Below are 16,256 nucleotides of genomic sequence, written 5' to 3'. Positions count from 1 at the left end.
TTTAAATTAATTTTAATTAATTAATCAATTTATTTTTGATTTTTTTATTTATTTTTTAATAAATTTTAACTTTTTTTTTTAACTTTGAATTATAAAAAAAAAACAAAAAAAAATTTGAAGTATTTTTATTTTCAGACATTTCCCGCACCTTCCTATCTAGTGAAAGAAATAAAAGAAAGAACAGGAACAAATTTTTATTTATTTAAAATAAAGACAATAGACGAAAGAAACAATAAACATCATAAAATTTAATATACTTTGACGCGGAAAAAGCGAGAAATTTTTTATTTATTTTTTTATGATTTTTATTATGGACTTGAGTGAGTGACTTGTCCGCTAGAGCACTTGCCCTCTACACAGTAATTGGCCTGTGAGTCATTTTTTTAATTAAATTAAAGAAGTTAGATGAGTTTTGTATCAACTATTCAACTTTTTCTGCCCGTATTCCGCATTCAACGAGCCGTCAAGCGAAGTGGAAGTGCGAAAATTGGATGATGATGATGATGACACTCTCATGTTGTTGTCTTGTCTTGTCTGGTCTGTCTGGGATTATGACTATTTTTTTTTAATGGCCATACAAGTAAATTGTTTGTTGAGTTTAAATGATATTCATTAAAAAGACATGAAGAAAGAACATCATCAACCCACACAAAATGATTTTTTTTTAACTTTTTAAAACTTTTCTCTTTTGTTGTTGTAATAATTGTGCGCACGAGCACTTCCTAGCACTTATGACACGATAATATTATGTTAATGCACAGTAAAAACATTATTTTGTCTAATTGAATTAAGAAATTTACTCGCATATTTGATAAAAAAAAATGAGGAAAAGTGACAACAGACACGCGTCTAAATGTGTTAATTTAATGCAAAATTTTTGTTTCAAATAAAAGTTGTTCATTATAATATAATGGAAAGTTCACGTTTTAAAGATCAATAAAAGACGATTATAAATCTTTTATGAGCCTGATGGCAGAAAAGGTACGAAAAAGGTCATCAAAAGTGAGTGTTTATCTTGAATTTTTAATGAAGATGCTTAATTTTCATCTCAATTCGGGAATGGAACGATAGTGTTATGCTAATATATTAACACTTGGCGTGTTAAATGGGTCCAGTTTTAAGGATTTTTGGTAATTAAGTTGTTTAATGATTATAAAATTTATTTTTTTTTCTAAATAATTAAAATTATTTTTTTTAATTTAAAATTTTCAAATAATTTACTTAATTAATTTATTGAAAAAAAAAGTTTAATTTATTTTAATTTTTAGTATCAAAATTAAATTTTGAATTTAAACTATATAAATTTTTAATTAAGAAATAAAAATATTCTTAACAATTTTAATTTTTAATAATTTTTAAACAATTTTTATCAAATTTTAGTTTTATTTCGAATTTTAAAAATTAAATTTTTGATTAAATAATTTAGCTCAAATAATTTTTAGTTTAAATTATTTATTTTTTTTTATTAATTAGTTAATTAATTATTTTAATTATTAATTAAATTTAATTAATTATTTTAATTTTCAATTTTAAATTGAATTATTTAAATTAATAACTTTAAAATAAATAAAAATTTATTAATTAATTAAAATAATTTTTTATTAAATTATTTTTTTAAATTTATAACTTAAGTTTTTAAAAAAAAAAAATTTTAATTTTTAAATAAATTTTATTTAGTTTTTAATTAATCAATATTAATTTTTGAAATTTAATTAAATATACAGTTTTATTTTAAAAATATATTTTTTTAAATTAAATTTTAAATTAATTATTTTTGATAATAAATTAAAATTTAGTGATTGAATAAACTTTGATTAAGTTATTTTTTTTTATCAAAGAACTTGAATTTTCAATTCAATTATTTTAATTTTTAAAATATCAATATTAATTTTTTAATAATTTAAATTTAATTAAATAATTTTTTGATGATTTAAAAAAAATTAAGTTTGTTATTAAACTAGAATTCTTGTTCATTCTCTACACAAAAAATCTATTTTTGCTGTGATCCGACTTTGATCCCTCTTAGCATCTCAAAGGTTAAACATCCATAAAACTTTGCATTACAAAACATTTGAAGCACCTTCCGTAACAAATTTTAATAACAATAATGAACAAAAAAAACTTCCCTTTTAACGTGATTTTAAAAAGGTGACTTTTCAGACGCAAACACGGAAGTCTCCTCATAAAATAAGTCGTGCATTAAAAGATCTTGATTGATGTTAATCTCGTACATTAAATTAAGAAATAAAATTACCACAACACCTTCTCGTGTCCTTATCACCACCAACGTGGAATATCTGCGTGCGTTCTAAAAGGACTATCTAATCTAGCATCATTAAACCTTTTTATTCCTTTTATTATATTAAATTACCTTCCATTTTTGTCTACAAGAGGCACAAAATACTTGAAACATAAAATAAACTTGTTCCTATTTTTTATTTTATTTTTTTTTTGCTAACGGAAGCAACATTAACTCAAAAGCTTGTTCTATGTAAATTTTTCGTTATAATTTTTTTTTTCGTGAATGAGTTATGAGGGCATGGCAGTAGCTAGCACATAGTTCAGCGAATTCTGCTCATGCTATACAAAAAATATGAACATTATTATTATAATAATAAAAAAATAATAATATGCATGTTCCGAAAAAAAATAGAAAGAATTTTTATGATAAGCAAGTTGTTACAAAAAAAAATAATAACATGATGAAAAACTGACTAACAAGAGCGAATATATGTATTTAACCCTACAACATGGCCCTTAATGATGACAATTAATTAATTAAAATAATCGTCGACGCATCTAGCATAAAAATAATCGGTGCTAAAACTATAAAAAAAATAAAATGACATTCAGAGGATAGAGAGAAGAGCTGTTCTGAATAAAAAAAGGGAAAAATGAGTCATGTTATGTGTTACACCTTGATTTGTTATTGTGGAACAAAAAAAAAGACCAATAACCACCGTAATTATTTTTTTTACTACGAAGAAGAAGAAAAAAATCATTCACCTAGAAAGAATATATTGAATGACTAATTCCAACAAAAAAATACTATAAATTTATGAATGCGTGATAAGAATGAATATGATGATTAAATTACTACGTTAGAGACTATTTTTTGTGTGTCAGGTATTTTTATTCGTAAAACTTCTTGGAAGTAGAAAATAATAACTTATTAGTTTTTTTTTCTAGACACAAAAAGAGCAAATGAGCGAAATTTTTTACGTTCCGAGACTACTGAAGGGAAAATATTTTTGAGGAGGGTGGGAACTGATGTGCATTGTTCTTCAATATTTTTTATTATTATTATATTATTATTCTTTTAGGCAAAATGACATAAAAAATGAAGAAATAAAAGAAATGACTCACCTCCAAGAATTGCTTGACGGAGTTATCGACAACCATGAGTGGGCGATAGATTAAATGCATAACGCCATTCTTTACGGGAATATTTGCCTTTACGATTTCAGCCATTACGACGCCAGCCGAGTGCTTTGAGTCACCAATTACTGTGTTGGATTTCACGTAAGCTGAGAAAGAAAAATTTTTTAATGAAAGTTTTTCTAAGGAAGTAATTTGAGTCACAGTCGTGTCAATGGGGGTTGTCCGGTCTAGACTGAGTTTTGCGTTAAGGATCGATTTTTTATTTTTTTATACAGGGTTTTCCAAATTTATTTTTAATTTATTTTTCTAAATTTTATATTTTGAATGGAAATTTGTTATTAAAATTTTAAGAAGTTAAAAATATATTTTTAATTAAAATGATTGAATTTAGGTAATCGTTTTTAAATATTAAAAAAAATATATACTTTTTATAAATAAAAAGAGTTCAGAACATTTTAAAATTTAAAAAAAAAAATAAAATTAAAAATTTAAAAAAACTTCACAAAATAAAAAAATAATTTTTAAATTAAAATTTTTGTTAAAATTTATTACAATTAAAACATAAATTTTGAAATAAAATGGATTTAGAAAAAAATGAAAGCTGAGTTTTTAAATTTTAAAGTTTATGATGTCAGATTAAATAAAAAATTAATTTTAAATACTTTAAAAATATTTAAAAAATAATTAAAAAAAAAAAAATAAATAAATAAATGAATTTATAATGATTTAGGCAGTTTAAAAAAATTTAAAATTAAGTTTTATTTTTTTTTATTTGAATTATAATTAATTAAATTATTTTTTTTTATATAATTTTTAAAAATCAAAAAATTTTTAAATAAGTCAATTTAAAATATTAAATGAAACTTTTTTAGGATGTCGATTTATTTTATATTAATGAATTTTTTAAATTTAATTTTATTTAATTAATTTAATTTAATTTAATTTAATTAATTTAATTTAATTTAATTTAAATTAATTTGATTTAATTTTAATTTAAATAATTTTATTTGAATTTAATTTTTTTTTATTTTTGATAAAATCGAGTTTTCAAATAATTTTTTTTTAAATAAACTTTCATCATTTAAAAATTTTTGACCACCCAATCTTTAACTAATACAATGTTAAAAAAAAATCTTGCATTGTAAATAATTCAAAGTCTGTGTCATGTCTTGTTCTTGTTAATTAACGCTAAATTGTCTTCTTCCACATGTATAATTAACACACGAGACACGTGACGCATGCATTGCATTTCACAAACACAAAAAGTCAAGTCAACTCAAAATGTCACAACTTACTTTTGGTTTCCTTTCCAGCGTGTTGCGTGAAAAATGAGACAGTCACTTTGAGATTATCCTCGAATGCCAATGTGTAGTACGGCTCTTCGATGGCGGCAGAGGATGTGAAAATAACTTTGTTCGGAATTACGTGACCATCAATGACCTTTTTATCAATTAGGTCAGGGCGTGGTGATGGCTATTTTTGATGATGATGATTGTCATGAATGAACAAAAATAAGAAAGAGAAGAAAAAGAAACGGAAGTCGTAATTAATTAATTTTTTTTTTCATTAAATTTCTCTTTTGTGGCAAGGAAAAGACAAATTATATCAAATTTTGTGTCGCATGAAAGATCAAACTAACCTTGAAACCTTCTTCAACGGGCACGAAGAAAGTATGCCCACCAGCCTCCGAATAAAGTTTGTCCTTCTTGTTCATGATGATGCGTTGACGGAAGGATCTGCAAAACAAATTTCGTCATTAATCATCGCCGAAAAGTGGGTCTACAAAAGTTTTCCTTACCGCACACGATGTGTTCCGATCTCCAAGGATTCCGAGTGTGTCAAAAATTGCCAGGCATCGGGATTGTAAATTTCCACTGGAGCAGTTGGTTTCATCGTCAATGGCTCCAAAACGTCATCAATCACGTGCAAAACCTGCGAAAAAAAATTACGTAAGTAAATTTTCATCAAACCGACAAAATGAGGTCGTTCGGGATGGCTCATGTAGCAGAAATTTCATTTAAATTCTTCTTCTTCGTTATTTTAAGAAAATTATTTGTAATTGCTTCGTAGGTGCAAAAAAACAAATCACATGACAAAATCTGAATTAAAATAAATTATATGCACCTGTTTTTTGCCTTCTTTGTTTTGCAATTGTACATTCGACCTTGATCGCAATATGAGTGCATGGTTGATGTAGATGTCGTCTTGCTTTCCAACACGTTTTCGGGTCACGTACAACGGGGGATTACCATCTAAGTCCGCCAATACTTGCGATCCCAAATGGTCTAACGTCCTTGCGACAGTGGCTGTGAATAAAAAAAAAGAACAAACGAATGATTAGCGATGGATAACGGCAATAAGATGACAATAATAACAAGAAGTAAGTACAAATTGTTACATCATTTATGTATGTTAAGGATTTTCTTCTTGTTTTTTTTGTTGTTGTCGTGTGAGTTGTGAAGGAGCGGAACGAAGGAAAAACTTGAAAGTACACGTGTTGAATAAAATATAAACGAAGACGGGAGACGAAGAGAGTGTTAAAGGTTATTCATGCGTAATATTTATTTTTTTTTTCATCTTATCGAATTTTTTCGCTTGATGTTGCAGCTTCGTGGTTATTTGCAGGGATGAAGCTTAGATGACTGCAGATTCTATCAAGATTGGTTAAATTTAAAAAAAATACTATTTTTAATTTAATTATTTTTTTATGTTTTAGGCCGCTCCAAATGAAACTCAATAGTTTTGTCCGATGCCCTATTTTTAATTTGAAAATCCAATGGGGAAAAATAAAAAAAAGTTAAAAGTTTCATCAAAAATGACCGTTTTTCAGTGTATTTGCAAATTTTTCAATTTTTAGTAATATTTGTATTGAAAATCGTATTTTGACATGAAATCTTCCTTTAAAAGTAATTTTTCATAAAAATTACTGATTTTTTTTTTTTAATTTTGACCGTTATTTTTTATGATATTCAATTTTTTTTTAATTAATAAATAATTTTATAAAAACAAAAAATAATAATTTTTTATTTAATTAAATTTTATTTTTATCAAATTCAAACTAAAAGTTGAAGAAAATGCTGAATAAAATTTTCCAAATCGTATTTTTTTTTTAAATAAAATTCTTTTAAGAGCTTAAAATTTTTCCATTTTTTTTTTGGAATACAAAATATTTTTCTGAAAAATCAGAGTTCAAAATTTTGAATTAAAAAAATTATTTTAAAATTTTAAATAAATTGAATTTTTAAATAATTTTTAAGTAAATTTTCTGAAGTTTTTAATTTTTTAACAAACTTTCGGCATATGATAAAAAAATAAAAATCAAAAATTTGAAAAAAATTTAAATTTATTATTAATGTTAATTTTAGTAAGTTTTTTGTTTTATTTCATTTTTTGTAAATTTTTCACAAAAAAATTTTTATTTTATTTATTGCACTTTAAATTGATATATTATGTATTATTATTTTATAAACAAAATTTTCTATATCTCTTCAAAAATTAAAAAAATCCTATTTTATTTCAAATGTTTTTTTTTTTATTTAGGTATTTTATTTTTTTTATTTAATAAAAATTCAAAAAGAAATTTTTTTAATTTAATTAATTAAAATTAAGATAAATTAATTTCATAAATATTTTTTTTTAAATAATTTTTTTTCTTCAAGACATATAAAAAAATTTATTGGACGGACCTGCTCCTAACGGATAAGGATGTGATATTGTTGTGGTTATCGTTTATGATAAAACCATTGCCACTTGTCATCATCATCATCATCCTCAGCCTACATGTGAGGAAAACCGCAAAGTATCAACAACATGTGCAAAATTATGCAATAAAGACGGAAAGAAAGCGGAAGGAAATATAAATAAAAAATCAATACCCGTCCGTTAAGACAAAAAAACTTTTTTTGTTTCGTCCCACATGAGGGATAAAAATAAACGAAAAATTATGACGACGAGACAGAGATTCCCATCAAAGTGCGAAGAACCCTTAACATACACTTAACGCACCGTCATAAAATGATCAAAACGTGCATAAGAAGCGAGTTTCTATCTAAAATTTTTGTTCATAAAAAAAAAATATTTAAAAAAAATACTTACAAATATGGTATAAAACACTCGTGTTTCCCTTGAATCGTTGAAATGCTTGATTAGTTGGTGCGAAAATTGTCAATGGCCGATACCGCAAAGTTGCCAATGCAATTGGATTCCGTTCCAATAAGGAGTAAAACTGTAAAAAAAGAGATCAAAGAGAAATTATTGAATTGAAATTTAATCTTTTATTTAAAAAAAAAAGTAAATTGGTCATGCAAATGTTGATCGATCCCCTGTTTTTTTATCTTTCGCTTGCATTTCGGTCGCATGCGGCAGTAATAAAAAAAATGTAAATAAAGTCATTCATCATCCAAGTATTTACCGAATTTTATTTATTTTTAAATATATTTTTTCCTGGATTAAATTTACGACTTTTATCGAATAATTTTAAATTCAATGTGACAACACGTTGCGCTTTTATTATTAATATTAATTCTTGTTTTACTTTTACTCCATTCATAATTTGTGCTGAAGCGCATCGTATTCACTTTCGTTTTATTTTTTTTTTGTCATAAATGTTGAAAAAGCGTGAAAAATTTCATGTGGTTTCGCTTTTGTCACTGTTTAACAAAGTGTTTAGATACGAAATGATTTTGAATCGGAGATTCGACAATTTTTTTTTTGTTTGATTTCATGCTGTGACGCCGCCGATTTTCAAATTAATGGGGATGTTTTGGATGACTCTCAAAATGTAATTGAGTTAGAATTCGACAACCAAACAAATAAATAAATAACAACAAGTGTGAAACTGATTTTTTTCAAATTTCGGGAGCAGATGCAAGAATTTTTAGCGCATTTAAATTATCGTAGAAAAAAATTTATTTATTTTTTTTTTAAATTAAAATTAAATTAAATTTTTCAAAAATAAATAAAAGTAAAAAAATTATTAAAAAAATAATTTTAAAAAATAAAATAAATATTTATTATTTTTATTTTTATATGCTTTTTTATTGAAATTCCAATGGTGTCTGTCTTGGTGTCACGCTTTTAGTTATATAACTTGCCACAAGATGGCGTTATTATTTTACAGTGCATTTAGGTAGCGTAACAATTGCTAGTTCCGAGAGAGACCCAGAATGTGCATCGGAGCGAAGTTTTAAAATGTGCATTGGGGCAAGGTTTTGAAATGTGCATTGGGGCGAAGTTTTAAAATGTGCATTGGGGCGAAGTTTTAAAATGTGCATTAGGGCGAAGTTTTAGAATGTGCACTGCTTCGAAAAACTTCATAGAAGCTTTGAGAAACTTCATAGATGCTTTGAGAAACAACATAAAAGCTTCAAAAATGTTCATAGAATGTTCGAGAAACTTCATAGAATCTTCGAAAAAGTTCTTGATACATCATAAACATTTGTAATAACTAAAAAGTATAAAATAAAAAATTATAAAAAAAATATTTTAAAAAGATGCTTTTTTATTTGGGGCCCTAAAAAGTTAAAAATAAAACGAAAATTTTGACAAATTTAAGCTAAAGAAAAAAGCATGAGAGGCCAAAACTCTAAAAATAAATGATAACTAAAATAAAATTGTTGGGCTCGAATGTTTTTTTCTTTAGCTTAAATTTGTCAAAATTTTCGTTTTATTTTTAACTTTTTAGGGCCCCAAATAAAAAAGCATCTTTTTAAAATATTTTTTTTATAATTTTTTATTTCTTTAATTATTTTTATTTTTTTATAATTTATTCACGTTTTTTTATTTTTAAAAATTCAATTTAAATTATCTTAAATTTAAATAAAATTCAATTTAAATTATCTTAAATTTAAATAAAATTAAATTTTTAAAAATAAATAAAAGTAAATAAATTATTAAAAAATAAAAATTATTTTAAAAAATAAAATAAATAATTTTTTTATTTTAATTTTTTTATTTTAATTTTTTTTGAAATTTTATTTATTTATTTATTTTTTTTTTTTTGATAAAAAAAAATAAAATAAATGCGCTCCAGTTAGTCGTCTCGACAACTGAAAATTCTCAATGAAATTGAATTGATTCCAAACAAACATAGAAGTCCATTCATGCAAACTCCCGTAAATCCGTAAATTCAATTTTAACAAAGTTGTTGACGGAAATTGGAACATTTTAAACAAATTTCTATTGATATACAAGCCTCCCCTCTTTAAAGTAATCTCATCGTCTCGTTTCCTTAAATTTCCCATCAACTTCATCTCGCGCGGCAAACGATACATCTTGATCACGCAATGATATGAATCATTGCTGCATGAATCATTTCCTTGATTGCCAGCAATTTGATTTTATTTTTACTCATCTCATTTGAGGCCCTTTTTTTATGTATCGCTTCGCCAAATCATTTTACCATTCAACCACACGTCGTTTGATGTGCAAAGGCGGATCCCGGAGACGAGGGTTCAAAATCTGCGAGAAACTGTTTCGGTTCATTTACTCTTCAATTTAATATTTATTTATTTTTTTTTACCCTCTGCCTATTGTTCCTTTTTAAAAGTAAAAACCTTTAGATATAAATATCGATAATGATAGGACTCTTTAAATGCTGTGCCGATTGAAATGTCGACAGAATCAATCGACGAACGCTGCTCCTTTGTCCGATTGACTGAACGTAACTTCCCTTTTCATGTTTATATGTTTTAATTTTGTGTAATTTGTTACGATATTAAGATTTTTATCTTTTTGATTTAAACGAGATTTTCCAATGTTGATGTGTGATACTCACAGAATGAAAAACCGTTAGGTCTAGTGGGTTCAAAAACGAATAGGGTTTGCGTTAGTTAGGCTTAAAGTATTCGAAAATAGGCTAAATTCAAAATTCTGGAATGAGCTTCTGAGATTTTTTAATTGGTATTAAAGGATTTGAGGGCCAAATAAGACCTTAGTATTTTTCTAGGAAAGTTTTTCAAAATTTTTATTTTTTTAAGATAAATAAATAAGACCTTATTTTTTTTTTGAAGACCTCATGATCTTTAAAGAGGCCACATCGTCATTCTGAGTAATTATATCCCCAAGTCCAATAAAATCTCATAAGCTTGTTCCATAACTTTGAATTTAGATTTATGAACTATTTTAGGCCTATCTTACATCAGGGTTGGAAATACGCTGGATTGAAATAGAAATGCTTTTGCTTGAGAATAAGTCAAAATTAAGGTTTGTTTGGCTTTAAATCAAAATTAAAAGCCAAATATTTCTAAAAATTTTACTTTTTTTCAGTGATACTCAGCTCAGTTTAGCACAGGGTACCAGGGTATAAGGTTTGCACAAGGGGTGCAGCAGCTTTCCATTTTCATAGAAGAGGAACTAGAAGCGCAAATAACTTGCACTTCAACTCTAGTTTAATTGTCGAAAATTTTTGTCCATACCTCAGGCCTTCTTGGAATTCAACACATTAAGTGACAAATTTAGAAATACTGGCTCCGTCAGAAAAAATGGAAAAAAATCGCTTTTTTAGTTCATTTTAGTCAATTTGGAGCTTGTACTCCTTTTTCTCTTTTTGATTGCCCCATTTGAACAGAGCACTTTGATTTAATGATTTTTTTTTGTTTCACCAGAAATAGATTAAGTTTAGTCATAGAGGTTTTTATGTCGTCTCAATGTCTTCCATTCTGTGGGTCTTACTTTCTCTTGGGAGAATCCTAATGAATAAACTAAAGTCTTAGATCGCAACAAGACAAGTCGAACAAATAAAATTTATAAATTCACAAAAAATAGTTTTCGCGTTTCTGTAGAGATATTGTGGACCTTTGGATTTGGACCAGTGGCTCGTCAATGACGTTCAAGCAAATGTGTCCTCTTATTGAGAAATATAAAAGGAAAATCAATGCGAAGAGGAAGAGATCAGCAAAGTACCGATATTAACGCAAAAAGCGACGTCAGCGAATCCGCCAACGGCTCGCAGCCTTGCAATAATAGGGCACCTATTAAGCCGTAACTCCCTTCGGCGAGCAAAATGAGGTTGAGCGATGCTGTGACTTTGTCCGGCGAGAGACAATAGAGATCGAGCGAAGGAACAAATCCCCCTCTCCCCATCGGCCCCGAAGGAAGACCCGAAGGTCCAGTTGACATTTGCATAATTTAAGAGAAAGAGATTCATTCTGTACTAAGATCGCAATAAGACAAGTCGAACAAATAAAATTTATAAATTCACAAAAAAATAGTTCTCGCGTTTCTGTAGAGATTTTGTGGACCTTTGGATTTATTACAAGGTTCTAACAGCTTTTTAAGAAGGAAGCCGGCTTTTCATCTCGTAAAACGAAATAATATTTTTTTTCTATTGAATTAAATTCAATTAATTTGACTTAAATCAAACTTAAGAGATTCATCCTTATGCTTAATAGTTTTGACTTAATAAGTTTTACAACCCTGATTGGCACTAGAAGTTTTTTGTTCTGTGTGTGTGCATCGAATAAAACTGACTTCCTTTTTGCGCAAAAAATCAACGAACGGTCTCTTGCTGCTCCGTATCTCACTTGCAATCCCTTTATTTTTGCGATTTCAGGATTTTATATGTATAATTAATGTTTCATACTTGACTACACATCGCATCGCAAAAAGAGGAATTTTGTCACAAATTAACAATAATAATACAGTAGAGTCTTTCTCTGTGTGTGCCTCATTCTTCCATGAATGAATTGAAAAGAGATCAAACAATTGAGATAAGCAATAAATAACAGAGAAGACCTAATTCCAAAATATAAACGTACATCTTCAGTCGTGTCATTGTTATGTGTGTGTATTATTCATACAATAGGAGAAAACATGCACTTTTTGTCAATAGACTTCGTCGTTCCCTTTTGTTGATTGACTGACGACTATAATGCGTTTTATTTCATTCCATTTCGCTTCAGAAAATAACAAGAAACTATCATCTCTAAATTTCTAATTAATTCAATTCATTAAGTATGTGGCAAAGAAGCAAAAGAAGAAGATATCGGTATCATTTGTGTCATCATCAAAGTAGTAATGAGTTCGACTTCGGGCGCGCGATGATGAGCGTCTATACATAACTAATGAGTCTGGATGGGAATGTTTGTTAAATGAATTTATAATTAAACCCCTTTTTCGGTATATGCTTCTCATTGGAATTGCTGGAGGCGTTGCAGTTGAAAAGTTTACAACTTTGAACTCGGATGAGTTTAGATAAATAGACATCAGATAGGAGGACGAGAAGACAAATGATTATGGTTACGGCGATAAATTTGATCAAGCTTAGCTGATAACGAATCGATTTTTCATCAATTTTGTGGACGAAAAATGATGTTTTTGCCCAGTTTTAGTAACTTTTAGTGGTGAGTTTATGTTCAAAGTTTAGAAGGAGATGATTCTTTGATAAATTTGAAAAGCAGTAAAAATCAGATAAAAATCTCGATAAAAATTTATTTTATGTCATCTTGGTGATTTTTTTTTGTCTTTTCAGGAAGTTGTGGGAAATTCAAAATGAAAAATGTTGAAATTTAATGTTAGGTTTTTGATTTTTTTTAAATATTGAATATATTGGAATACATATTGAGTATAATTTTTATCTAATTTATCAATATATTTTACGAAGAAAATGTTTAAAAAAAAAATTAAAAATGATCCGTTGTTAAAATCTTGTAAAAAAAAATGAAAAAAAAAATTTTTCCGAAAATTTTGTAGAATTTAGAAGTTTTTAATTTTCATACGAGATTTATCACTTTTTAATTTTAAAAAAATATTTTTTAAATTATTTTTTTTATTTATAATTTAACTTTATTTAAAATTATTTTGTTAACAAATTTATTTTCAAAATTAAATATTATTTTATTTGCTTTATTTAATTTTTAAAAATGAAAATTAAAATTTTTTATTAAAAAAATTTATTAAAATTTTAAAAAATAATTAAATAGTTAAGGCTTGATTTAAAAAAAATTGTATAAATTTTTTTTTATACCTATTTCATTGTAAAATATATTTATCAAAAAATCAAAATTAATTGCAACGTTAAAAAAAATAATTTTTATTCTGTTTCATTTTACATTTCCCGCGCATCCCTGAAGAAAACACTAAAAAGCCGGAAAACCTTAAATATTAAATGAAATTTACTCATCGAACTTTAATGATTACCACTTGTAAAAACTCTCTATCCAAACAAATTCATTCAATGTTTTTGCATCTTTTCCAATTAAGTCTTATTTACAACACATTTCTATAAATAACTAATGAAGAAGCATTAAAATTTTTCAATAAACTAAAAAATCTCCATTTCATAGGTACACGAATATATTTTAATGGCTCAGTGTAGACAAATTTAATTAGTGCCTTTACTATATTTTGCTTAGCACTTCAATATCGAGACATGCGATGCATTAAACTCACACAGCAAGAAGCAAACAACGTAAAAGAAGATGTCGTCAAGTGAAATATGAAACTTGTATTTTGTTGTGGTTAACCAGATGTGTAATTTTATTGTCGTAAAATGAACAACATCTTCCTTCTTCGGTTTCCTCTTTGTCGCACTTTGCAACGTTACAAAGTTTCCCGAGAAAATTTTACAAAGTAAACTGTCACAAAACTCTTTTTTTTACTCTTCCAGAACTTGGGCATTTGCTAAAGCCGTAGTTTAATAAAGTAAGTTTTGCATCTTAAATAAATAAAACGATATTTTTGAAAAGCCATCAAGCTATGTCAACACACGCAATGCGCAGTAGAACAATAGAAGAAAACGATGAAAATCGCTCATTCAAGGATTCGCAAAAACTTTTCTTTTTAATTAAAACACAGTAGCAACAAAGAAAATGGGCTTTTTGTTCGGAAATTGTTGATCTATTTGCATTGTTGTAACTTTATCATAGGAATTTTCTTGTTTAAGTTGCTTTTTTGTGTTATGCAACAGACATTGATGGAATATTTTTATCGTAAGTTCACTTCATTTTGATACTACTTTTTCTTCCTATTTTTAAATTTTTTGCTAATTTATTTATTTTTTTAATTTTTACGCATTAAACAATTTTTTCTCAATTTTATTTTTTTTTGTTCCTCTTGCTTTTATTATTATTTTTTTAAATAAAATCAAACTAAATTTAAAAATTATTTTTTTTTATATTTTTTAAAAATTATTTTGAATTAGAAAATTATTTAAAACGTGTGAAAAATCATTCAAAAATTTTGTTAAAAAAATAAGAAAAAAATAAAGAAAATTTCGAAAAAAATAAAATTGAACAAGACAAGAAAAATTAAATATTTTTTTTATTATTTAAATAATACCTATAGGTACTCAATAATTTTTTTTTATTTTTTAAAAATTACAAAAAAAAATATGCAAAAAATTATTTATAAATAAATAAATTAATAAAAAAATTTTTAATGTTAAAATAATATTTTAAAATTTTAATTAAATAAATTTAAATTTTTTTTAACAAAAAAAACGAAAAGCGAAAAATCTAAAAAATTATGATTTGGACAAAAAAAAGCGGCCTAAATTAATAAAAAATTTTTAATGTTAAAATAATATTTTAAAATTTTAATTGAATAAATTTAATTTTTTTTTTTAACAAAAAACGAAAAATCTAAAAAATTATGAGAAAAAAACGAAAATAAATTAAATCATAAAAAATAGTGACAAAAAAATTAAAGAAAATATTAATTGAACACACAATAGATCAATAGCAAAGAAACTTAAAATCTACATTTAAATTTGCTCGAAAAATTAAATTAATATTTTTGCATATTTTATGACAGAATTCTCATCGAAACAAGAGGGAATTGATTTGCAGATTCATCTTTAGCTTCATTTAGCATAGAAAACTCAACTGACGTGATTGATGAGTAATTTTCCGCGAATTTCTTGTCTTTTTATTCAAAAATTTGATTACATTCGTTGCTCGCAAAAACCTTCGCTATGAGGCAGGCTGCCTAAAAAAAGTTCAAGGTTGACACCAAATTTTTCGGTACATTTTTCTGCGATGTCACTCGAATGACATGACACAGATCAATGCCATACCGAAGGAAAAAATTGTTATCACAAAAAAATACAATAATAAAATAAAAAGAATGGAAAATTTAAAGAATGTTTTATTTATTTTATACAAAAAAATTCGGATTTTTTTTTGTGTATTTCCATCATTCACGCTCTATTATCGAGCATTATTTCGCCTGTTTGCCAAAGGAAATGAATAGAAAACATTCCTGTCAATACAATGATGTATGTCTGAAGGGTAAATTATTGCTTATAAAACACCGAGGAAGCGAAACGAAATGATGATCATGTTTTCATCTTATTTTTTTTCTCGTCATTGTTGTTCTTCTTGACGTTTTCCTACTTTTTTTTTTGTTCCGTGGCAAGAAAATTTCCCAAGTCTCTTTTGTTAGTCGCTGCCGAGGAAAATAAGGAAGGCAGCAAGAAGACACATAACATAAGGGATTATCATTGTTCACATGTATTGACGGCATTATTTCGGTTATTATTGTTGTTGTTCCGCATTCACCGAAAGATACACATCGGATTATGGTTTGCTTCTAAACGCTTCTCATTCGACTTAAATAAATTCAAAAAAATAAAAAAAGAGACAAACATTTGGGGTGGTTGATCAAATTAACATAAATCAAAATAATGTCATTATTGAGATGTTTTGTGATTCTCTATCGTCCATTCATTCATCCCTTTATATTATTATTTTATTTATGTTTGGATTAAAACCAGTATAAAGTCTCTTCCATTCAAGAGACAAACATCCCTATTTGGACGTATTTTAAAAACATGGGAAAGAAAGTGCATTGCAAGCAAAAAAAATGTCATTAAATTTGTTAAATTGAGTAATCCGGGTAAGTGTACGTTCCATGAATGATTATTTTCGGTTGTGTTC

General features: G+C 26.3%; 1 protein-coding gene across 3 annotated transcripts in view; it reads right to left on the bottom strand.

Annotated features, from left to right (window-relative positions):
- LOC134833160 (fasciclin-1) overlaps window positions 1-16,256 on the bottom strand; it is a 70,580-nt gene that overhangs the window by 30,151 nt on the left and 24,173 nt on the right. For all 3 annotated transcript variants that reach the window (XM_063847392.1, XM_063847391.1, XM_063847393.1), the window contains exons 3-8: window positions 7,477-7,606; window positions 5,506-5,687; window positions 5,180-5,313; window positions 5,021-5,117; window positions 4,677-4,854; window positions 3,367-3,527 (exon numbers count right to left, since the gene is read on the bottom strand). In XM_063847392.1, the coding sequence (XP_063703462.1) occupies window positions 3,367-3,527; window positions 4,677-4,854; window positions 5,021-5,117; window positions 5,180-5,313; window positions 5,506-5,687; window positions 7,477-7,606 (882 nt within the window). The remainder of the gene's footprint in view (window positions 1-3,366; window positions 3,528-4,676; window positions 4,855-5,020; window positions 5,118-5,179; window positions 5,314-5,505; window positions 5,688-7,476; window positions 7,607-16,256) is intronic.

The sequence above is a fragment of the Culicoides brevitarsis genome, chromosome 3 (assembly GCF_036172545.1).
Source record: "Culicoides brevitarsis isolate CSIRO-B50_1 chromosome 3, AGI_CSIRO_Cbre_v1, whole genome shotgun sequence".
Lineage (NCBI taxonomy): Eukaryota > Metazoa > Arthropoda > Insecta > Diptera > Ceratopogonidae > Culicoides > Culicoides brevitarsis.
Note: the sequence above shows the minus strand (reverse complement) of the source record. Positions and strands in the feature narration are given on the sequence as shown.